Below are 25,280 nucleotides of genomic sequence, written 5' to 3' on the forward strand. Positions count from 1 at the left end.
TAAATCTTGTCTTGGCCACTGTAGACTATCTGAAATTAGATGTAGGCCTATTAGGGGCTACAGGCTAACTGCCTTTAGCTAAGCAAACTATGGCAAAATGTAATTACAATCATAAAACCATCAATAGGCCTATGCCTATAATCTATGCCTATAATTTGCCCTTATTAAACTCCCCAGATCATTTTCTATCAGTAGATGTCGATGTAACTTGTTTGACTGGTTTGATTAAGCAATGTCATAGCTTGCAATAATAATTATTTTGAGGAAACCCTCATATTACTTTTAACGTCGGTACAAGTTACTATGACATTCCTTCGCAATTGGCTTGATAACGTTATGGGAAAAGTGGTTAGATATGGCAACTCCTCTCTTCCTGTGAAAAAAAGGGCTAGTTTTCAGGCCTTTTGGGTTCATTGGGCTAGAAATTGTTGCTTGACCTGGCAACCCTGCCTATAGTCGTTAGAAAGATAGTTGCCTTACGGAGAAATACTACTGTTAGTAAAGCACCATGGATAAGGTCATTAATAGTTGCCATTATGCACATATTTATTGCAAGGTGTTCGCCTAGGCAACGCTGCAGAACTTTGTATAGCGAATTCAGAGGGCAGACTGACAGGGACTCAAACCCAGTTCACTTCGCATTCAGTGACAGTGACAATAATTTTGGGGGGTTTGTGCTCATAAACGCACCATGGTGGTTAGAAGAGTTTATGCTTATAGTCTGAAATTGCCAGGGGGAAACTTGGTGTCTGTGTGCGTTTGTGCGTGTGCTTGCGAGTTATTCGCTCGAGTAATTAGATCAATTGATGAGCGTGAATGGGCAGTGACACCTGTTTCATCGAGTGTATTAGATCATTAGATTGATGGCCATTTGTTTGTTTTGACCCTACTTTTTACCACACACAAACACACATTGTATTAACACACAAGCCACCCATCTCTACCTATGTATGGAACCACGGTTGCTCCATTTGAAAATTATCTGTGGCACAACCTTTTCCTGGTCCTCATACTTAAAATATGGTTATTGTGTGCTAATAAAGCCAATGCTCAAGCAAAGCCTATAGTTTCACCAGGTCATCTAAGGCATTTCAACAGTAGCAGGCACAACAACAGGGAGCCAAGGAGACATGCAATTAACCAAATCCCCTACGTTAATCTTGAAATATAACTACGACTTTATTCTCAAAATATTGCTACTTTATTTTCGAAATATTGCTAAATATTACTATTGTAATGGGAATTTTAATGTTTGTGCTTTTCTGATAGCAAATGTCTGTGTTCTATTCATGTGCTGTTCTAATAACCAATTTCTGTGTTCATGCATGTGACTGATTTAACAAATCCTCACTTATCAGTATCTGCAATTTTGCAGCGCGCCCAGACCTTGTTTTGAGAACGAACTAAAGATATCTCAGTTTCAAGGTCTCAGCTTAGAGAGAAGCCTCGTGAGGTATTGGTCTGTCACGTGTTATGAACCAGTATTGGTGGGTCACATGAATTAAACAAAATGCTAATGATTAATGTAATTATGCTAAATCATGCAAATATAACTTTTCTGTGTATAGCCGTATATAAGACAACTGCTGGAAGAGCAGCGCGCTGACAAATAAAGGAGGATTCATTTAAGATTGACTTCGAGTGTCCCCGTGTAAGAATTTCCACGACACTATTGTGCAAGACAAATTATAAGTACCACCACCTGTCCCTGTTAATTAATTTCTCTTCACTTGACCCCAATAAGCTTCCTTTTGTAGTCTTTCAACAAAACAGCATGTTTAAAAATAATTGGATGGAGGGATTGTGATGTCAACTCAGAATAAAAATAACTTATTTGTTTTTTTCAAAATGTTTTATTGAACTAGTAGAACAAAATTAACAATTGTAAAAAAAAACTATCATACAGGGAGAAAATATTGATATTATATAAAGTACATTTGAATGCTTAAAAATATGAACACACACATACATATTTTTTAACCAAGTACACAGTGGAGACATTTGTCATGCAAAAGAGCACAAATCTGAGAAAATAGCACAATCAACCTCATTATCTGACATTTGTTCAACAATGTCGGTCTGCCTTCTCCTTAGGGTTGTTGTTGCCTCCAGCCAAAACAGTGTGAAAGTTCTCTTCTACTCTCCTTCTCCTGATGCTTCTAGTATAGAACCCTGAGGGAAAGCACCTTCCCAAGGTCCTTTAAGGCTGTTCACACCACTGACTCTCACGCCCCCTTTAGCGCCACACATTGCTCCTGGAAGGGCATCAGCAAGGATGTCACTGTTTCGTCTTTGCGTGGCAGTTCTTTCATGAGCAATTGAGTGGCTGAAATGGAGCCATTCATCCCCCAGCTCTTTACCATTAGCTCTGCAAGATCGTGAAGCTCCTCCAAGCACTCCAGGTCATGGCTGGAGATACTGGGCTGTGGGAGTTCCTTTGAGGTTCTCACTAGAAACTTAAGCCTCTTGATCTCCTTGGCTGACAGGTGCTCCAGGATGCGACACAGATTCTGCAACCAGTCCGACTCTGTGAGATTGCTGCCTATTGGGAAAAAAAACAATAAACACACACATCTCTGGTTTCTTATTCCAAACGTTTTCCAAATACAGTGGAAATTAGCATGTTTTTGGTTTATTTGCAGGTAGATGAAAATCTGTTCAATCAGTTGCAGGTAGGGGAAAGATAGTTGTAGGGCTATAAAGAGATGTGAGATAACAGTTACCTGGCTTTAGAAATATCGGTTCAAACCATTGGCATTTCCACACCTTCTTTCGCCCCATCCTCTTGAGCTCCTGAATCATCAGCTTCAATTTGGTAACTGTACTGTCCAAGAGGACTGTAAATGTGGCATGTTGATCTGGGCCATTATGAATATGCAAATCTTTCTCCTGACAGAGAAAGGGAGGTCAATATCGGGGAATTTGTGCCATTCTGAAAAAATTGTTAGTATGACAAACCTGCTAAATATTCTATGCCCATTTGACAGAGAATGTACTTTTAATCTAGAGGAGAAAAACCTAGTGGGTTTTAATACAAAAAGCTGAGTTATTGGTCATAGAGGACAGGTGAGGCTCAGTAATGACGTGTTGTCTCAATGGATGAGGTACTGTAAACAAACATACACACTTTTCCTTACCTATTAGCTTAGATTATATTACATTACAGCACAGTAAATCATGAAACGTCTTCAAATCAATAAAAAAGTGGTCAGATGAAGCAGATGCTAAGCTACAGGACTGTTTTGCTAGCACAGACTGGAATATGTTCCAGGATTCCTCAGATGGCATTAAGGAGTACACCACATCAGTCATTGGCTTCATCATTAAGTGCATCGATGACGTTGTCCCTACAGTGACCGTACGTAATACCCTAACCAGAAACCATGGATTACAGGCAACATCCATACTGAGCTTAAAGGGTAGATCTGCCCTTTCAAGGAGCGGGACTCTAACCCGGAAGCTTATAAGAAATCCCACTATGCCCTCCGACTATCACGTTTTAAGGTAAGACCCAGATGCAGACAACGTCAAAGTAACAACAGTTTATTAATGCAACAGGGGCAGGCAAAAGACAGGTCAAGGGCAGGGGTCAGTAATCCAGATAGGTGGGGTCAACACCGGGAAAACTAGAATACAGGAACAGTTGAGAGACAGGAACAGAGGGAAAATCGCTGGTGGGCTTGACGAAACAAAACAAACTGGCAACAGTCAAACAGAACACAGGTATAAATAACCTTCAGGAGACGCCCCACCATGTAAGCCGGTTGGCCATTGATGAGGCGGGGGAGAGGGGTGGGCCTGGAAACAGGAGACAAGGGGCTGTGAGACATAGGTTTAACTCTGGACACATGAAAGGTGGGGGATGTATACGAAGGGTATGGGGCAACTGAAGACGAACAGCAGAGGGGCTAATAATCTTGGATGGGAAACGGGCCGATAAACCATGGTGGAGAGTTTGCGGGATTCCATCCGGGGCAGATCCCGGGTGGCCATACCTTCTGCCTGAGACGATACCGGGTAGCCATTGTCCAATGGCGATCCGCTTGTCGTAGATACCTGGAGGTGGTCTTGAGGAGGGCCGACTGGGCTCTCCTCCAAGTACGACGACAGCGGCGGACAAACATCTGGGAAGAAGGTATACCAACCTCTTCTTCCTGCTCAGGGAAGAGCGGGGGCTGATATCCCAGGGAACACTCAAATGGTGATAGGTCTGTGGCAGAGCAGGGAAGGGTGTTGCAGGCTCCAGTCCTGACAGAGAGTACAAGCGTCCCCGGGGAAGCGTGGTGCTAGGGAGAAGGTCAATCCCGCAGTCATTGGGTCAGTTCGGCAGAAGCAAAGTGGCCCGGGCCTTGCTGAACACGTCCTGGAGGTTCTGGTACTCTGTTAGGGCGGAGTGCAAATTGGACTGGGTCTAGGGTTTCTGGGATAATGGTGTTCATGTGAGCCATGACCAGCCTATCAAAGCACTTCATGGCTACAGATGTGAGTGCTACGGGTCGGTAGTCTTTTAGGCAGGTTACCTTAGTGTTCTTGGGCACAGGGACTATGGTGGTTCTACAGCTGCATAATCGAAAGCATCCTGACTGGTTGCATCACTGCCTGGTATGCCAACTGCTCGGCCTCCAATCGCAAGGCACTACAGAGGGTAGTGTGTACGGCCCAGTACATCACTGGGGCAAAGCTTGCTGCCATCCAGGACCTCTTTTCCAGGCGTTGTCAGAGGAAGGACTTAAAAACTGTCAAAGATTCCAGCCACCCTAGTCATAGTCATAGACTGTTCTCTCTGCTATCGCACGGCAAGCAGTACCGGAGCGCCAAGTCTACTATAGGTCCAAGAGGCTTCTTAACAGCTTCTACCCCCAAGCCATAACACTCCTGAAAATCGAAATCAAAATGCTACCCAGACTATTTGCATTGCTCCCCTCCCCCTCTTTTACACTGCTGCTACTCTCTGTTGTTATCATCTATGCATAGTCACTTTAATAACTCTACCTACATGTACATATGACCTCAATTACCTCGACTAACCGGTGCCCCTTCACATTAACTCTGTACCGGTACCCCCCTGTACATAGTCTCGCTATTGTTATTTTACTGCTGCTCTTTAATTACTTGTAACTTTTATTTCTTATATATTATATATAAAAACAATTCAACTGCATTGTTGGTTAGGGGCTGGTAAGTAAGCATTTCACTGTAAGGTATACTACACCTGTTGTATTCGGAGCATGTGACTAATAACATTTTATTTTATTATAAATCATAGTCATTAACACACATAAAACATTCTTCATGCAATTTCTAACCTTGGGATGGACGCTGAAGCCCTGTTCGAGGTCTGAGGTCACTCTGTATCGGGCTTCGGGCCTTAGGTAGCAGTCAGAGCAAGCACGGATGAACTCCAGCTTCTTATTTCGCTTTATTACCTATGAATGAGTAGAGATTGATAGATACATGGCCGGCAGCATAGTCTAGTGGTTAGAGCGTTGGACTAGTAACAGAAAGGTTGCAGGATCAAATCCCCGAGCTGACATGGTACAAATCTGTCGTTCTGAACAAGGCAGTTACCCCACTGTTCCTAGACAGTCATTGAAAACAAGAATTTGTTCTTAACTGACTTGCCTAGTTAAATAACTACATATTGTAAATAGATACTGACTTAAGAAAATTGCAAATCTTTTAAATTTGAGTTAAATTGAAACTGCTGTTAAAATTATGTCATGCTGTCACAATCTGATCTGTTTCAACTGTCTTTGTGATTGTCTGCAGGTGTCGCCCATCTTCCCCATTATCCCCTGTGTATTTATACACGTGTTTTCTGTCTGTCTGTGCTAGTTTGTCCGAGTCAACCAGTGTTTTGTGTCTCAGGTCCCGCTTTTTATAGTCTCTCTTTTATTGCCCTCCCGGTCTTGACCCTTGCCTTGTCCTGACTCTGAGCCCGCCTGCCTGGCCACTCTGCCTGTCCCTGAGCCTGCCTGCTGACCTGTACCTCTGCCACCCTCTATTGTTTATTCGACGTGGTCTGCATCTGGGTCTTCCCTTCATACCTGATACATGCAGTGGTAACAACACAGATGTATGGGTTGATATTGTAATTGGATGGGGTTGGAGATTCACTGAGATTTCAATGAGCTGAAATATGGACTGAATGCATTCAAATAAAGACATGCAATATTTACCTCAGTGTATGGGACATTGCGGGACAATAGGTAAACCCAGAGCCTGTGTTGTCCTTCTGTAACGTTTAGCTCCAGGAAAATAAGCACCTGCCCGTTGATTCTTTTTTTAGTTTTTGGCTTGCGGCGTAACAAAGTCCATCTGGAGAGCCCATTGATGTTTATAATCACATGTGAATGTGTCACCCTAATAGGTACCAGAATCTCCAGACTATTGCTCCATATGTGAGCCACAGACAAGGCCTCAGCTGCGTAGACTGGAAAATAACGAGACAGCCACACCAACAATCAGTTCTACCATCTTGAATATTTCCAGATGCTCTCTTACCATTTCTAACTTACACGTGTTTTGTGGATTGAAAACATATATCGTTGGGAAAAAAGGGTATTTCAAAAAGTGCTTAAACTTTTGGTATTTTATTAGGATCCCCATTAGCTGTTGCAAAAGCAGCAGCTACTCTTCCTGGGGTCCACACAAAACACAAAACATGACATAATACAGAACATTAATAAACAAGAACAGCTCAGGGACAGAACTACATCAATTAAAAAATCTAATTTAAAAAGGCACACAGAGCCTACATTACATATCAATACTATCTAGGTCAAATTGGGGAGAGGTGTTGTGCCGTGAGGTGTTGCTTTATCTGTTTTTTTTAAACCAAGTTTGCTGTTCATTTGAGCACAAGTTGACACAAGTCATTTTTCCGACTATTGTTTACAGACAGTGGGTCAGAAGTTTACATACACTAAGTTGACTGTGCCTTTAAACAGCTTGGAAAATTCCAGAAAATGATGTCATGGCTTTAGAAGCTTCTGAAAGGCTAATTGACATCATTTGAGTCAACTGGAGGTGTACCTGTGGATGTATTTCAAGGCATACCTTCAAACTCAGTGCCTCTTTGATTGACATCATGGGAAAATCAAAAGAAATCAGCCATGACCTCAGAAAAACAATTGTAGACCTCCACAAGACCTCCACAATTGTAGACCTCCACAGAACCACAATTGTAGACCTCCACATCCTTGGGAGCAATTTCCAAATGCCTGAAGGCACCATGTTCCTCTGTACAAACAATAGTACGCAAGTATAAACACCATGGGACCACACATCATACCGCTCAGGAAGGAGAAGCGTTCTGTCTCCTAGAGATTAACGTAATTTGGTGCGAAAAGTGCAAATCAGTCCCAGATAAACAGCAAAGGACATTGTGAAGATGCTGGAGGAAACAGGTACAACATTATCTATTTCCACAGTAAAACGAGTCCTATATGAACATAACCCGAAAGGCCGCTCAGCAAAGAAGAAGCCACCGCTCCAAAACCGCCATAAAAAAGGCCAGACTACGACTACGATGTGCAAGTGCACATGGGGACAAAGAGTGTACTTTTTGGAGAAATGTCCTCTGGTCTGATGAAACAAAAATATAACTGTTTGGCTATAATGACCATTGTTATGTTTGGAGGAAAAAGAGGGAGGCTTGCAAGCCAAAGAACACCATCCCAACCGTGAAGCACAGGGGTGGCAGCATCATGTTGGGGGTGCTTTGCTGCAGGAGGGACTGGTGCACAACACAAAATAGATGGCATCATGAGGTAGGACAATTATGTGGATATATTGAAGCAACATCTAAAGACATCAGTCAGGAAGTTAAAGCTTGGTCACAAATGGATCTTCCAAATGGACAATGACCCCAAGCATACTCCCAAAGTTGTGGCAAAACGGCTTAAGGACAACAAAGTCAAGGTATTGGAGTGGCCATCACAAAGCCCTGACCTCAATCCCATAGAACATTTGTGGGCAGAACTGAAAAAGTGTGTGCGAGCAAGGAGGCCTAGACACCTGACTCAGTTACACCAGCTCTGTCAGGAGGAATGGGCCAAAATTGGATGGACCAACTTATTGTGGGAAGCTTATGGAAGGCTACCCAAAACATTTGACAAGCTTTTGACGTTAACGTTTGACATTAATCAATTTAAAGGCAATGCCACCAAATACTAATTGAGTGTATGTAAACTTCTGATCCGCTGGAAATGTGATGAAAGAAATAAAAGCTGAAAAAAATGATTCTCTCCACAATTATTCTGACATTTCACATTCTTAAAATAAAGTGGAGATCCTAACTGACCTAAGACGGGGAATTTTTACTAGGATTAAATGTCAGGAATTGTGAAAAACTGAGTTGAAATGCATTTGGCCGAGGTGTATGTAAACTTCCGACTTCAACTGTACATTAGGTCTTTCCTCGCAGCACTGGACTACACAACTGGACAATAATCAAGATAAGACAAAACTAGAGCCGGCAGGACTTACTTTGTGGAGTGTGGGGTCAAAAAAGCAGAGCATCTCTTTATTACGGACAGACCTCTCCCCATCTTTACAACCATTGAATCTATATGTTTTGACCATGACAGTTTACAATCCAAGGTGACACCAATTAATTTAGTCTCCTCAACTTGTTCAACAGCCACACCATTCATTACCAGATTGAGCTGAGGTCTAGAACATAGGGAATGATTTGTACCAAATACAATGCTCTCAGTAAAACTCACCCTCAGTCTCGCAGTGAAGAAGGTGCAGTTGGTACATACGTCCCTCTGGACAGCTGATCTTAAACACAGGACATGCAGGCTCAGAGTCTGTGTCAGCAAGCATGTGCATGTCCCAGTGGTCCACACTATACTCCACGGTACCTGGCTCCCTCATCCCAAATACCAGCCCTGTAGCTCTGCACTGGAACTTGCCACGAAACCCACACTGGAACCTGGGTAGCATATTAGCATTATATTATAAAGACGGTCTCAGGGCACAGGGGAAATGGTTATTCTAAGAAAGCCACAGTTCTGTTATTAGGAAATATTGCATGTTACATTATCATATCAGTGCATATTATGAATTTTTATTTTTTTATTTCACCTTTATTTTACCAGGTAGGCAAGTTGAGAACAAGTTCTCATTTACAATTGCGACCTGGCCAAGATAAAGCACAGCAGTTCGATTGTTGGCTTAAGAGTGAAAACTCCAATTTGAAAGTAGGAGAGGAAGAAACTTACTGGTTTAGATGTAACAGTAGTTAGAATTGATTCAATCTATGGTAGTTTACCTGTAGGAAATCTTGTTTTCTTCAACCTCTTCAACTATCTCAGGGTTAAATTCTTTAATAATGGGTTTGGTCTGTGAATGAGAAGATGACAGACAGTACTTTACAAACCGATTGCAAACCTGACTTTAAATGGCAGTTCCTGCTGTTGCTCCTTAAATCAATCAATCTACCTTTGAAAAAACTTTAGAGGTCTCTTCTCTCACAGAGGTGTAGCCCAGGTTTGTGACGTGACTGTCCTGCATTCCAGGCACGTGAGCAGGCCAAAGTTTGTAGCGTTTATCCGCCAAGAAGCTGTCAAACTCAGTGATCTTGTTGTTGCAAAGCCTGTGGAGAAAGATTGTTCTTCATTGAGACACGTTATAACTAGGTCAAGGAAGCATAGACATGATCAACAACACTCCTTTACTCACCATACAGTTTCTGTAAAGCTGTTTCCAATCATGTATAGGTTAAGTTGCACAGCTCCTTCATCAGTGATTTCATTATTGCATAGACTGAAAAAGAGATCATGGTTTAAGGGTGCTGGTCCAAAAGTGGCCAATGTACATGGAGTATGTCACCACTAAATATGTCATCCTGTATGTCATCACACTAAGGGTTAGTACTTTGAAAAATACAAAAATATGCCTTCCTGTCACGTTCTGACCCTAGCTTGTTTCTTTGTTTTAGTTGGTCAGGACGTGAGTTGGGTGGGTATTCTATGTTTTGTGTTTCTAGGATTGGGTTTCTTGTTTGGCCTGATATGGTTCTCAATCAGAGGCAGGTGTTAGTCATTGTCTCTGATTGGGAACCATATTTATGTAGCCTGTTTTGTGTTGGGTTTGTGGCTGGTTATTTTCAGTCTTTGTGTGTCTGCACCAGATAGAACTGTTTCGGTTTGTGTTTTTGAAGTGTTCAGTTTTCCATTAAAAAGATGAACACTAACCACGCTGCGCTTTGGTCCTCTCTATCTCCAGACGACAACCGTTACACTTCCACTTAATTCAATGTACTGCATCTGAAAATACCCTTACTTTAGGACTTGTGCCTTGTGCAGATGTGTGAGCAGAAACTCCAGATGTGTGTCAGTGAGATGGCAGTCGCTGAGGTCCAGCTCTGAAAGCCCTTCTGAATGCTCCAGAATCAATGCCAGTGACGAACAGGCCATCAGGTCCAACGGGGTATGACTGAGGTCCAGTTCCTTCCCCAGGGCTCTGGATAGTAGTGAAGCAAGTCTCTCTGACCTGCCTCCATCTCCCACAAATACCAGGTGAAGGAGCTGCAGCAAAATAGGTTTTCCAAGGCTATGAAGGAACAAAGTTAAACAGTGTCACTACTGGAAATTCAAAAGTAAAGCACTCACGAGAGTGTAACGTCTTGGCGCTACATTATTTGGATAGTCCCCTATCGATGGTCTATAGATCAATAGACTATCAATTGAATATGCAAAAACCTGCTTACGGCATCTCACCTCAAATGGACTCTTTGTAAAATGGACTCTTTGTAAAACTCCTCTAGTCCTGCATCCTCAACCTGACAGTCGTGTAGAATCAGCTCTGTGTCACCATCAGCTTTATTGATGGCTGCAGAGATGGCCCTGCAGTCCCAAGAACTGAGGCTCAAAACAGTATCTTCCTCCTGCCCTGACAGATCCATGGCAGAAGAGCAGGAGAGGTCCAGTTTGTGATTCAGAACCCTCAACAGTGCAGCGGGTGCTTCTGTTTGTGTTATCAATCCTGTCCAGGCATGGAGGAGCTCCAGGAGTAGTTTCCTGTCGACCCTGCAAGGTCGTCAGGACCGTCAGAACCATGGGTGGACATAAAATAATGTGCAATTAATTGTAATTCACTCTTTCCAATCAACTAGAAACCAAATACTTAAATCGGGTACAAGAAGAAGAAAAAACCATTGAGACACTAATAGACAGTGATGTGGACAAAGACCTGAGTTCAGAGACCCTGTGCAGAAGAGTCAGAATCTTCCCCATCTCCTCCTTTGGAATGACAGTCCACAACAGGTTGAGTTTCACCCCGTCACTGTAGTGTAAAGCAAAGCGCAGTGCTTCACAGTCGTCCTGTTTCAAGACCAGGTTGTTCAAGTTGATCCATTCGTCTGATGACCTCACTAAAGTCGTCACCATGTGACCAGCACGTTGTTGGTGGATTTCTTTCAGCGCTGTCCTCTCAAAGTGGGAATTCATTCTGCAGAAAAGGAGGCATTAGGTGCTGTACTAGGTGCTGCATGTTTGTTATTGGATTTTCACTGTTGAAAGACAAAGATAATTGGCCCTGATTAGCGATCGTCATATTGTTTGAACCAGACCTTTGAAAGTGAATATTATTCAGGAACGGGAGAAGATGAGGCATGTCTTGCTGTCTGATTCTGCTCCTCCTGAGGTTGATGGTGATGGGTTGTGTGGTGGTCTTCAGCAGGTAGTGAAGCACATTCCAGTCCAGTCTACAGTTAGACAGGTCTCCATCAACCTTCTCCAGGAAGCACTGGGTCAGTTCCTCATTCTGAGCCTCATATACCACAACTGCCAGCTGTTGCAGAATCTCCTCACTTAGTCTGCCATGGAGGAAAACAGGCAGATGGTAACACACAGAAAACAATGTGGATCCTCGACAAATCAAACGGTAATCCCCAACACGCAAACCCCACATTTAGAGACATTTTGTTTGAGAGTGCACAAACTAGGTTAACTAACTTGCCTGATAGTGAGCGGACCCCGATGACACAACAGAGTAGTAAGAAGGTAACCCTCGATGGGACAGTCTGTCAGATCCAAGCTCCTTACGGTCCACACTGTCAGTAGTGAAGCTAAACTACTGATCACTCTACACTGCACCCGTTTTGTTGGATTTGGCCTAGATAAGACCAGGGTCAGCTCCTTAACGATCATTGGCCTTTTGCACAAAAGTGACATCCTAGCTAGCTTCACTGTTGCCATTTCATTCATTCTGAAAAAAGAACCAAAAATGATGTTATAACATTCAAGAATAGGTGTGGGGTGGGGGTGGGGGTTACAAGCTGACATATGGAATTGTTTTAAGACAGTCATGCAATGGATCATTTAGCTGTTTGATTTTGAATTTCAGGACCCCTTTAGGGATATATAAAAATTATATATACAAACATTATTTGTTAAAATATAGAATTTGGCCTTTAGTAGCAAATCCCATACAAACACATTGAATAACACATTCATAAATGACAACAACAAAAAAATCAGAAGGAATAGGATTTTGAAGTGACTGTCCTATATCTAGGAGATATAAGAAAGCTCAGTATATATTTTTTACACATATTTAACCCCTTTTTTGGGGGTAGGCACAAAACGACTGTACCTCCATACTTCCATTCATTTTTTACAAACCGGTACCAGTTAACTTCAGATGAGTCATCGTGCTCGTGAGAGTATCCCTTTTTCATAGAATGGTCATAATAGTTTGTAGGCCAAACCATTCAGTATGATTTTTCGGGATGTTTCATGGTTTGACAAACACCGCTGTAGCTCGGCCACCTTCCACCGCAGATGTGGAAAAGCACTACAGGCGGACGCGGTGGATTGAGACACAGCCCAGATATTTCTAGTTTAAACTGAAGGATTTTGATGGGGATTTTTTTCAAATGATGTTTCTTCGATTGACGCACCACCGGTGCATCAATATACTCTAAGGGTGTTAGCAAATATAGAATTACCTAAGCTTGTGAAGCTCTTTCACTTGTTTGAAGAGAAGTTTAGCTCCTTGGAGAGAGATACTCTGTGGGGTGAGAGTGACGTCCAGTTCCTCGTCAGCAGTAGACTGGCCTAGGACTGCTCCTACTGCCTCGCAGCGTACACTGGGCAACCACCCGGACAATGTGAGAGTGTAGTGTAGGGCCTGGAGGAGAGAGTGGGATAGCAGTGCATCTCCCTCCGAACCCACAGAGAGTGCATCACACATAGACAGGAAGAACTGGCAGTCACAACTGGGGGTGAAAAATCAAAAGGAGTCAAAGACACATGAAAACATTGTAATGTATGCAAATATATCAAATTGTAAATAAATGATTGGTCAATATATCTCAAAACAATTCATGTTCCATGATATAGTTAACTGTTAATTCAATAGAGAAAAACACAAGCCAGGTTGGTAACAAACCCACATGAGGTGTGATATGTAGGGTAGACACGGAAGGAAACTCCTCACGTCACTCTTGTCATCTGAACAACCCCTCAACTCTACCGGTCTCATCCCTGGTTGGAGTTTCAGCACTTCTAGGAGGAGGGAGGCCTTTCTCTCCGAGAGGTCTATTGACCAGACTGCAGGAGTTGACCAGTAAACTGGCTGTAACGCTGGAAGGACACTTCTGCCTGTATGAATCTCATAGTTCTTCGCATGTGAGTACAGATCTAACAGAAGCATACACTTCTCTGTAGAGTCATATGAATGAGCTAACCCCAGAGCAGACAGGAGTGCCTCGACAGACCTCTGTCCACTCAGTATGTCATTAACAGCTCCTTGAAGAAACACTTTCAAAAGGAAACAACAAGACCATGGAAAGAATGTGATCCTCCACTCTTCAGGCAGCTCCCCCTCATCCTGTCTGGAGAGAAACCTGTCAGTAGAAAAACATTATTAGCCTGACGTAAAAGGAACACACAGACACAAGACCGAGCTCTCAAAAGCATGTTGAGGCTAAGTTTATCCTTAGAACCTTAGCCTTAAGATGCTTCAAGTTCATAATTCCACGTGGCACCTAAGTTACTCTCCGTCAGCGATATGATTATAACATAACTTTTTAAGCAAACCAACCTGAGGTGTGATATGTAGGGTAGACACTGAAGGAAACTCCTCACGTCACTCTCGTCACCTGACCAGTCCCTCAGTTCCACCGGTCTCTTCTCTGGTTGGAGTTTCAGCACTTCTAGGAGGAGGGAGGCCTTTCTCTCAGAGAGGTCTACGGACCAGACTGCAGGAGCTGTCCGGTAAAGTGGCAGTAACGCTGGAAGGACACTTCTGCCTGTCTGAGTCTCGTAGTCGCTCACATGCGAGTACAGATCTAACAGAAAATCACACTGTCCAGCGTTGTCCTGATCAGCAAAGGGGAAAGCTGAGTATCCACATACTGATGAAAGCATGTTTAGCGTCTCTCCTTGCAACGTTGCTGCACAGATGAAGAGATCCACAAGCACCTTGATAGCATCATTGGTGTTCGGAATGCAGTCGTTGAATCTAGATAGTTTAGAATGAAAATAAATTGTTTAAAAAATCGAATGACAAAATGTACCCCAACACTCACAGTACCCTCTCTTCGTGTTTAATAGAATATCATTAGATTATAGACTGTCAGGGTCTCTGATGGGAAACGCTACTGTCTTACACCAGATAACATTTTGCACTGAGATAGTAAGCAACTTTTCCCTTCAATCTATGCCAACGGATTAAAGAGACAATGATAGATACAAAAACAAGTCTCCTGTAGCATACTTTTTTTGGGGGTCTATTCTCAAAGAACATTCAGATCCAGGGATAACGTATTCAAGATATTTACACCACCATAGACTCACCTCAGCTCTGAAATGTAGGGTAGACACTGAAGGAAAATGGTCAATTCCCTCTCACTCTCTTCATCCGACCACCACAGCTCAACTGGTTTCTTCACATTCAGAAATTTCAGCACTTCAAGGATGCCAGAGGTTCCTTTCTCAGAGAGGTCTATGTACCATACTGCAGGAGTTGTCTGGAAAACAGGCTGCAACACTGGTAGAAGTCCTTCCTGCGTGTCATGGGCCTTTGAGTACAGACTAACCACAAATTTGCTCTGTTCCTCTATAGAGTCAGAGTGAATCAAATGAGCGAGCACAGGGCGCAAACCCTCGACGCATTTCTGTCCTGTCATCACCTCATAGAGAGCTCCTTGTATGTAAAGATCCATCTGCAATGACTTCACTTCCTCATTCCAAGATTGCGTTTTTTGATCATTGAGTGAAATGAACCTAAAAAAATGTTAAGATGAGACACTTCTTGTATCATCAACGTAGGCCTAAGATTAGAGCTAACATTTGTCATCATTGGAAATACTGATAGCAGCAGTGGCATTAAAACAGCATCTGTAAGTCCTTCAAATGATTTAGAGGAATCTTAACCATATTCAGAATATGCTATTTGGACTTAATAAAAATCCAGCTATGTAGGCTATACATTCATTTACCTGATATCTGCAATGTTTGACAAACGGTCAAAGATGATTTTCATTGATGATGTGGTAATATGTTGGGTGCCTTGACCAACATGTAGACAGAGATGAATATGTTCTGGTCTCTTCTGCTTCAGGACCTCTTCTGCTGGCTTCCACACCTCTTGCTCTTGGACTGACAGGTGAATTTCAGATTCACACAGTCTCAGCAAATTGTCACAGTCTCTCTGTAGGCCAGAGCGAAGTGCAACTTTCCACATCTGCAGTTGTGTAATGGAATCCAGTCTAACAGAATAAAGATTAAAGACAAAAATATATATTGCATGGTTAAAAACCAAAATATATATTGCATGGTTAAAAACAAAAATATATATTGTACTTCTATGTAATACTGCATATGAATTATATAACTGCATATTAATGATCTAACTGAACATTGTTATTATATAGTAAGGTACATAATCATTGGCACCCTTGATAAAATAGCAGAAAATACTGTATAAATAAATAATACAAATACTGAGCTATATTGTATGCAATTTTTTGGGGGGAAATTATATTATTTGAAAGAAATATGTTTTCAGTACTCCAACACCCTATGATTGCGAGGATAACGACACTGCGCCTTTTTCTGACATGTTTTCTGATATTGGAGAACACATTGAAAGGGTTCTTAAACCATTCCTCCACACAGAATCTTTCCAGATCCTTGATGTCCTTGGTCTGCGCTTATGGACTGCCCTCTTCAATTCAAACCACAGGGTTTCAATGGGGTTCAAGTTCGAAGACTGAGATGACCATTACAAAATGTTGATGTTGTGGTCTATTAACCATTTCTTTGTGGATTTTGATGTGTGCTTGGGGTTATTGTCTTGATGGAAGATTCATCCTCCTGGCAGAGGCAACCAGGTTTTTGCTAACATGTCCTGGTACAGGGTTCATGATGCCATTGACCTTAACAAGGGCCCCAGGACCAGTGGAGCAAAATATCTGCATAACATCAAATATCCACCTCCGTATTTTACAGTAGGGATTCATGTCTTTTCTGCATATGAATTGTTCTTTCGAAGGCCACATCCACTGCTGGTGTGCGTGGCCAAAAATACCTATATTTTCATGTCATCTAAACATAGCACTGGTTCCAATCTAAGTGCCAATGCCATTTATTAAACTCCAGGCAGTGCTATGGTCAGATAGCATGAAAATAGAGCTCTTTGGCCACGCACACCAGTGGTGGGTTTGGCGTTGAAAAACGGAAGCATATGCAGAAAAGTACCTCATACCCAGTGGTGACCCATCATTCAGGGCAGGTGGGGTTTTGAGCCCTACATTTTTGGGACATAAACATTACACAACAAGTTGGAAATCGCAATTCAACAATGAGTTGTTTGGAAGGAATCAGTGCCAGTGGCTAACTGCAGGCGTTGCAGCTGGGAAGTCAGACTGGGAAAATACATTTTGAACATTCAAATCGGAATTATAGATCTTTCTCTTTCTTTGATGACAACATTTGCCAACTAAGGACCGCCGTGCACAACAACTCTTAAATGTGCCTGGCTTTATAAATCATCCATATATACCTACAGAAATAAGACATATCCTGCTTCCGGCCTGTTTGAGCGTTTGCTTAATAGCCTACTGATTCGATGAGCACTGAGCCTCACCTAACAATTTCATAAATTCTGCTGTTTTTAATATTTACTATGCTGTAATAAAGGCTTTGCCCTTTTTTCGTTAGACCAGGCCTCGGTGGTATAATTCATCATTTATTTTGTGTTGTTTACACTGTTCCAAATTGTCCGGAAAATGATGTTTATAACCATAATAACCCTCCTTTTTCCTTGATCTCCTTCTGATTGTTATTATTATTATGACCATCATTAAAACAATAAGTAATGTCATTATCATTAGCATAGCAGCTTTGAAAAACCCCCATCGAGCTGTACTGTAGGCATAAGAGCGCATCCTGTTTAGTCTAAATAGCGTAACTTACTTAGGCCTACATTTCAATATTTACATAGGCTACTGTATAAATCAATAATTCATTAATTCATGTCATCACACAGCATATGAGTCATTCATGATGTGAAATGCAATCAAGCATTTTAGTTTTAAAATATAATAACAAAGCGACCATTGAATAATTAGCATAAACAATAAATAGGGCTAAACTGTTCCATTGCGGAAATTGCATTCGCGAATGAATGCGACTGTTGCACGCAGCACTTGCTCCATACCTTCCTTTTCTTGATCTCCAGTATTTTCCACAACTAATCACATTTATTCCACACATCTGACTTGCCATTTACCTCCTGTGCAACCAGTAAACATTCCCCCGTTTCGAGTTTATTTGTCACGTCCTTCTGCATCTATTTGGCTGTCACGTGTGTTACGGTGTTCAGAGTTTGTTACAACCAATTTATTGACGTGATTATGATATGCTATGGGTCAGGCCTCAATGGTCACTTGCATGCGAAGCATACATGTGTCACGTAAAGAGAGCAAGGGTTGAGGTAATGTTTTTTTCTAAACAAATGAGGGATTTCGGTAACTTTTCAGTCAGAAATGATTGTAATTATGTTGCAGCTTCAGCAACACGGACAGCGCTAAAGATGTGTGGTGGTCGCTGCAGCAGGGAGGAGAGAAAGACAACGGGTGCTAGTCACACAGTCACTTAACACAGCGCAGCAAGTCTCAGCCAGGCGGCACAATCAAATCAATTGCGGTCGGCAATATTACTTTTAGTCGGGGACAGCCCTAATGTGAACATTTGCATTACTATCTAATTATGCTTTGCCCAACCCACAGCCCCAACCTTAATCACTCGACCTAAACTTAACCGTTTGAGTTGTTTCTGTTTAAAACCTATAACCACGCGAAATGAACCCTGTAACTACGTTCATTAAATTCCATCAAATCCCGAAGTGAAACTATGAGATCCGGTTGGGTAAAATATGGTGGTGCATCTTTGATGTTATGGAGCTATTTTACTTCTATTGGTCTTGTGGCCCTTGTTATGGTCAAGGGCATCATGAACATTACCAAATACCAGGACATTTTTGCCAAAAACCTGGTTGCCTCTGTAAGGAGGCTGACACTTGGCCTCAAGTGGATATCCCACCCAGCAAGACAATAACCCCAGGCACTAATCAAAATACACAAAGAAATTGTTAATTGACCACAAAATCAACATTTTGTAATGGACATCTCAGTCTCTGGACTTGAATACCATTGAAAAACTGGGCAGACACTTGTTGAATCAATGTTGTTTCCACGTCATTTCAACATGGAATAGACGTTGAATTAACATCTGTGCCCAGTGGAAATTGAAGCTGAAATTTAAGAGTATAGATTAAGGATATTGAGGAACTGGAAAGATTCTCTATGGAGGAATGGGCTATGATCCCTCTCTTGTGTTCTCCAAACTCATAAAACATTTTAGAAAAAGGCTCAGTGACATTATCCTCTCAAGGGAGGGTGCAATACACTACATGACCCAAAATATGTGGACACCTGCTCGTCAAACATCTCATTCCAAAAACAATGGGCATTAATATGGAGTTGGTCCCCCTTTGCTGCTATAACAGCCTCCACCATTCTGGGAAGGCTTTCCACTAAATGTTGGAACATTGCTGCGGGGGACTTGCTTCCATTCATAGTGAGGTCGGGCACTGATGTTGGGTGAACTCAGCGTTCCAATTCATCCCAAAGGTGTTTGATGGAGTTGAGGTCACCGATCTCGACAAGCCTTTTCTGTATGGCCCTCTCTTTATGCACGGGGCATTGTCAAGCTGAAACAGGAAAGGGCCTTCCCCAAACTGTTGCCACAAAGTTGGAAGCACAGAATCATCAAGAATGTCATTGTATGCTGTAGAGTTTAGATTTCCCTTCACTGGAATTAAGGGGCCTAAGCGGAACCATGAAAAACAGCCCCAGACCATAATTCCTCCTCCACCAAACTTAAAGTTGGCACTATGCATTGGGGCAGGTAGAATTCTCCTGGCATCCACCAAACCCAAATTCGCCCGTCGGACTGCCAGATGGTGAAGCGTAATTCATCACTCCAGAGAACGCATTTCTACTGCTCCAGAGTTCAATGGCGGGGAGCTTTACACCTTTCCAGTAGCAATGCTTGGCATTGTGCATGGTGATTTTAGGTTTGTGTGCGGCTGCTCGGCCATGAAAACCCATTTCACGAAGCTCCCGACGAACAGTTATTATGCTGACGTTGCTTCCAGAGGCAGTTTGGAACTTGGTAGTTAGTGTTGCAACCGAGGACAGACGATTTCAACGCATTACGGGCTTCAGCACTTGGCGGTCCCGTTCTGTGAGCTTGTGTGACCTAACCCTTTGCGGCTGAGCCATTGTTGCTCCTAAATGTTTCCACTTCACAATAAGGCTGTGTCGTAACCGGCCGCGACCGGGAGGTCCGTGGGGCGACGCTCAATTGCCCTAGCGTCGTCCGGGTTAGAGAGGGCTTGGTCGGTAGGGATGTCCTTGTCTCATCACGCACCAGCGACTCCTGTGGCGGGCCGGGCGCAGTGCGCGCTAACCAAGGTTGCCAGGTGCACGGTGTACCCTTCGACACATTGGTGCGGCTGGCTTCCGGGTTGGATGCGCGCTGTGTTAAGAAGCAGTACGGCTGGTTGGGTTGTGTATCGGAGGACGCATGACTTTCAACCTTCGTCTCTCCCGAGCCCGTACGGGAGTTGTAGCAATGGGACAAGATAGTAGCTACTACAACAATTGGATACCACGAAATTGGGGAGAAAAAGGGGTAAAATTCTAAAAAATATATATAATAATAATAATACAATATCCACATTTTTTTAAGCATACAATACAGCTCGGTGCTTTACCAAGGGCACCAATAATGATGGACCTGACTGTATATTTACGGGATGTCATTGTGATGCATGGATGAAGTCATAGAAATAAGGCTACTATCAAGCTCTGTAATAGTAAGAAGAGTAATACCTAAGCATTGTGAGATTTTCCAAAGCCCTGAGAATCAGCCTTAGTCCTGGATCTGACAAAGAGCAGTCTTCCAGGTCCAGTTGAACATTCCTGTCTTTGGATTGGCTGATCACATATGACACTGCACAGCACTGTTGAGGATCAAGCTGTTCTCCACTGAGATTAAACTCGTAGCCCACTTTTTCTAGGAGGAGTAAGCAGGCCTCAGGTGACTGGTGCTCATACAAGCATTGACAAATGAAGAGGAGATTTTCCATATCAACATCTGAATTGGATTCATCAGGGTCCGGCTGTGTCTCACAGTAGATGAATGAGTCTATGATCTTTTCAATGTACTTGTCAGATAGTTCTCTCACCTCTTCCTCAGAAATCAAGAATTTAATTGATTCAACCATGTTATTGGACTGACTAGAAAGTCCACACAAGAACGAGAAAATGTGCTTCAAGTACTTTCCTTCTTCGGTCTGGCACTGCTGAAGGACTTGGGTGATTTTGTCTGGTGTCATCAACAGAAAAACAGAGGCCCAAAACTCCTGCATTGTGTTGTGGAGAAAAGCCCAAGATGATGTTGATGTGTCCTTGGCAGCAGATGACGTCAGAAAAGCATCTACCACACTGTGGTCTTCGCCATCCAATCTTGTCACGTTGACTGTTTTGCCCAGCATTGCTTGGTAAGCGCTTTCAGCAAGAGACCTGAGGGCCTCCTTTTGGCGATGCATGTTTTCACCCAGGTGTTCTGTAGTTTGGTCATTGCGTATTTTCAAGATATCTCGCAAGATCTGTACATACATTTCTGTTACAGTGCAAGGATGATCTTTAGAAACACTCAAACAGATGCAGGCAGTCACTATGAAGGCGTACATTGGGACATGACAAAGACTAAAGAGTTCAGGGTTATTCAAAATTCTGCAAATGGCATCCTCATCTGTATCAAACATCCACCTAAAGAAAGATCTGATTGACGCGTCATTGAATCCGTGTACTTCCACTCGATAAGATGGCCAGTCAGACAGAAACCCACAGTCTTCTGCCTCTGGTCTGCATGTGGTCACAATCTTAGCATCACACAGAAGGTCTTTCTCTAAAATGCGCTTCACTACAGAATTGCTGATTGTGTCCATGATTCCATCAAACACAATTATGACATTTTCAGAATTCTGTTCAATATCTTGCAAAATCTCCTCAATCCCTTCCTCTGGTTTGACGTATTTGCCAAACAAAAGTGACTTCAGAGTCGTGGGGTCATCAGAGTGGGACATAGACCTCATCAAGGATTCATTGAAGTAAAACATGTAGCTCACCGCATTGTCCTCTTTCTGTGCCCAAAGATTCAAAATCTCCTGGGCAACTGTAGTCTTACCTATCCCAGGTTTTCCAACCAGCAGAATTTTTTTCTCATTTCCTGTCAGTAAATTATCAGGGGATAATTTTCTCTTGAATGCTGGAATTTAAGTTTGAAGTTTTTTTAAACGAGATTTTTTGTAGGCCTTGTTTTTGGAGATCTTGCTTTTTTGAAACACACTTCCGTCGGGGTCCAAAACAAGAGGTATGTATGTGAATGGTTTTAATGTAGAACTGTTTTTTAGCCAATACATGCGCTTTTTTTGTCTTGCCTCATAAATCCGAATCGCTTTCAATTTCAACTGCCTCATGTACTTGAAGCAAAGTTTGGAATCTAGGAAAAAAAGATGACGCAATAAGGAAACAAGGACAATTGCATGATTTGAGCATTAAATAAAATGTCTGTCAGATAACTGAACCACTCAAGTGTCAAATAGGGTTTTATTATAAAATGACTTGCTATCCATTGATTCTAAGAGATTTGGGTAATAATTTGCATGTACTGTATATTGTAAAGCATCTATAAGTACATAATACACATTGCATTATAGCTACATGGGGTATCGTTAAAGCTTGACGATCTGATTCACATTGATACTGGGAATGTTTTGTTGAAGACAAAGCAGCGTGGAGGAGTGAGTTGGCCTTGATGAGGTGTCATAATGTCAATCAAGATGTGTCATATCACAGAGACCACACCCTCGTGGTGGGCGGAGAGAAAATGTTTTTGTTTTTAATGTTAAATTCCTGCGATTCTAAACCATTTTCCACAGGGCTTAGATCAATTTAGCCGTTTTAGAGGTCATTTCCTGCAATTATTAGACACATTTTGCTATGGCTTTATGACGTTTTATATCTAAATGGCTAAAGCTCTAACAAAATCAGTGGCTGAGGAAGTCTGGTGGCAAGGCAGAGTTAGCAGAGTCAGGCACTCACTTGCTCTAGCTAAAGGGTAGAGGAGTGGGTCCTGACCCACTGTCTATAACTGAGCCATGGAGTTCTAGTAAAAATAATAAATGAATGGTTTTGGATGTTGCTCCCCTTTAAGCTGTAATAATGCTCTATGTAGCTATGATGTGATGTTTATGCTTTGCATAGTGCGTATAGATGTGTAATGTACGCTCTATAACAATTTTACAGTTGGTGTTACGTTACCGCAAATCAGATTTAATTGCCAATATCACATACCATTAGGAGTGAAGTCAATCTGTAGTTTTGGGTCATCTCTGAAAGAAAAGCAGCTGATCCAATAATGCATATCTTGTTTGAGTGAAACTGTCCTGGTGGTGTACAATATCTTCAAAAGCTCATAGCAGGCAGCCTCCCCTTTGCAAACAGTCATGTCCAGCATTTTTCTGGATCTATCAGACTTCTCATACATGGAGGACAGATAAGAGACCTCCTCATGATGGAGCACGTTGTGATAATGCAAGTGGTCAATAACCAGGGAGTGGTTCTCAAGGCTATCCACAAGAAGTCTTCTGCCATTTTGGATATAGTCAACAGCAGACTGTTCGGTGCTTGCCATGGCATCTGTGCACCACTAGCCGACTACTAAAATTATTTAAATCCCTTTATCCCACTTTCATTTAGGCCTAGGATATTTCTGCTTTCTGACTTCGAACCCAAATCTACCGAATGTAATTTTTTCTTGCTGTTCATTTGAATGACTGATCCTTGAATAGTATCATTTATACAAGCCTTGAGGTTAGTACAACTGCAAACGATCCTTTCATAACCCAATATATTACTGTATTGAGATGTCGTGTGTGACTAACACTTTTTAGTTATGGTGTGTGACCACAGATTATCCATTATGTTGAAGTTCAAATGAATGAGACGTACCTTCCTCGACGCATTGATACAGACCATTTGTAAATAGCCTACCTTTCTTTGTAAATGGTTCTATATTGCTCACAACTAACTGAAACATTGTAGGCTATTTAAAAAGCGGTCTACAATTCATTAGCATTATATAAATATATAGACTAAACTGTGAATTTGATTGCGAATTTCATAACGAAAATGAAACTAACTTCGAGTGACAAGTGTACAGAGTACAACATATTTAGAATGAATCTAAACTCTAAAAGTCCACAAAACGCCAAAAGTCCACAAAACCGACATAAATTGACTTCCTCGTGGTGGTGGTCTGAACGCTGTCCATGTTCAATGTCCTGTCCTGATCAGATTTGAGGTTGGTAAAAGAAAAGAAAAACGATGCCACCCACAACTTTCTGGAGAAGGGTGTGCAGCAGGTTTGCCAGGTCTAGAGCTACAATGTCTAACCCAATGACTATTCAAAACCCGCACACAAGATTTTTAAAACTAGGCATTTTTTTAAACAGCCAGAGGAGAGTTGCCACGTTTAGCCAATAAACCTATTTTTCCATAACGTTATCGAGCGAATAAAGAAGGAATATCGACGTAACTTGTAACAACATCAGAAGCTAAATTCGCCTTTCCATCAAAATAATTACTATTGTGAGCTAACGTGACTAATAAAGGAATTTGAATATGTCTCACGAATTTGTTTGTTGTTGCCTTTATTAAACTCTGCAGATCATTTTCCATCAATGGATGTTAACTCGTTTGACTGCTATGTTGTGTGCATGTACTGACATGTATGTGTAACTGATAGATGCACACACACACACTACATGTTACTGTTTTTAAATGTATGTAAATTGTAAAGTATTTAGTCTGTAATATATTTTTTCATTATGTGTCGTCCCCCAGTAAGACTAGCTGTCGCCATTGGCGTCGGCTAATGGGGATCCTAATAAATCAAAAAATCTTAATTGTCAATAAATCCCTTATGGGCATGTGCATAACTATAGATAAATCCAACAGTAGAGTTTGAGGGATGAAAGTTGGATAGAGGATCTTGAAATCTCTGTGCAATAAACACTTGGATGAACTTCAAAAAACGAAAGTTGGGCTATTTTATGGCTATTGTGCCTTCTTGTGTGCCAGATGGTAAGACTACAAACCGATATAAATGGCCTATTTGTGAGATTGACTTCTAATTTCAATAGGCATAGGCTAGGCCTACTAACTAAAATCTGGATTTAGGATTTAATTTAATTTTTTGGTTAGCTAGATGAGGGTATACTATAGCCCCTGATATCCCACAGTAGCCCGGTCAATATGTAAAATGAACAATATAGCAGCTTGCTTAGTTCAAATTGACAATTTATGTAATTTATGTAACATGAATCGTGAGGCTATTTCGAGGTAAGAAGTGCTTCTGTTTGCCCAAATAGCCTGCTGGAATAGGATCCTGAGGATGAGGTCCTAATATCAATCTCTGAATCATATGTTAATAAGAAGGAAATGAACTGAATAGGCCTAAACTTGTCAACAACAGCCAGTGTTTATTTTAATAAAAATGTTTTACCTGTAGACTAATCTGACTGTTACCTTCAATCTAACGCATTCTAACAACAGCTGATCGGCAATTGCGATAGATCACAATTGATCACTTCCAATTTCATTAACTATACATGGCCATTAATAA

At 41.9% G+C, this 25,280-nt stretch overlaps 1 protein-coding gene across 1 annotated transcript; it reads right to left on the bottom strand.

Annotated features, from left to right (window-relative positions):
* Positions 1 to 1,916: 1,916 nt before the first annotated feature.
* On the bottom strand, positions 1,917 to 24,009 carry LOC139377119 (uncharacterized). The gene is made up of 20 exons (XM_071120143.1): positions 22,949 to 24,009; positions 20,420 to 22,094; positions 15,458 to 15,727; positions 14,814 to 15,242; positions 14,059 to 14,478; positions 13,409 to 13,861; positions 12,962 to 13,231; positions 11,971 to 12,219; positions 11,582 to 11,827; positions 11,203 to 11,460; positions 10,731 to 11,039; positions 10,294 to 10,563; positions 9,691 to 9,774; positions 9,451 to 9,604; positions 9,281 to 9,351; positions 8,730 to 8,941; positions 6,180 to 6,433; positions 5,307 to 5,426; positions 2,724 to 2,889; positions 1,917 to 2,542 (listed from the first exon to the last, which is right to left on the bottom strand). Exons 2-20 carry the CDS (start codon positions 21,709 to 21,711, stop codon positions 2,226 to 2,228), a joined length of 5,844 nt encoding a protein of 1,947 aa, XP_070976244.1. The 5' UTR covers positions 21,712 to 22,094; positions 22,949 to 24,009; the 3' UTR covers positions 1,917 to 2,225.
* Between the last annotated feature and the right edge of the window lie 1,271 nt (positions 24,010 to 25,280).

Source organism: Oncorhynchus clarkii, chromosome 20 (assembly GCF_045791955.1).
Source record: "Oncorhynchus clarkii lewisi isolate Uvic-CL-2024 chromosome 20, UVic_Ocla_1.0, whole genome shotgun sequence".
Lineage (NCBI taxonomy): Eukaryota > Metazoa > Chordata > Actinopteri > Salmoniformes > Salmonidae > Oncorhynchus > Oncorhynchus clarkii.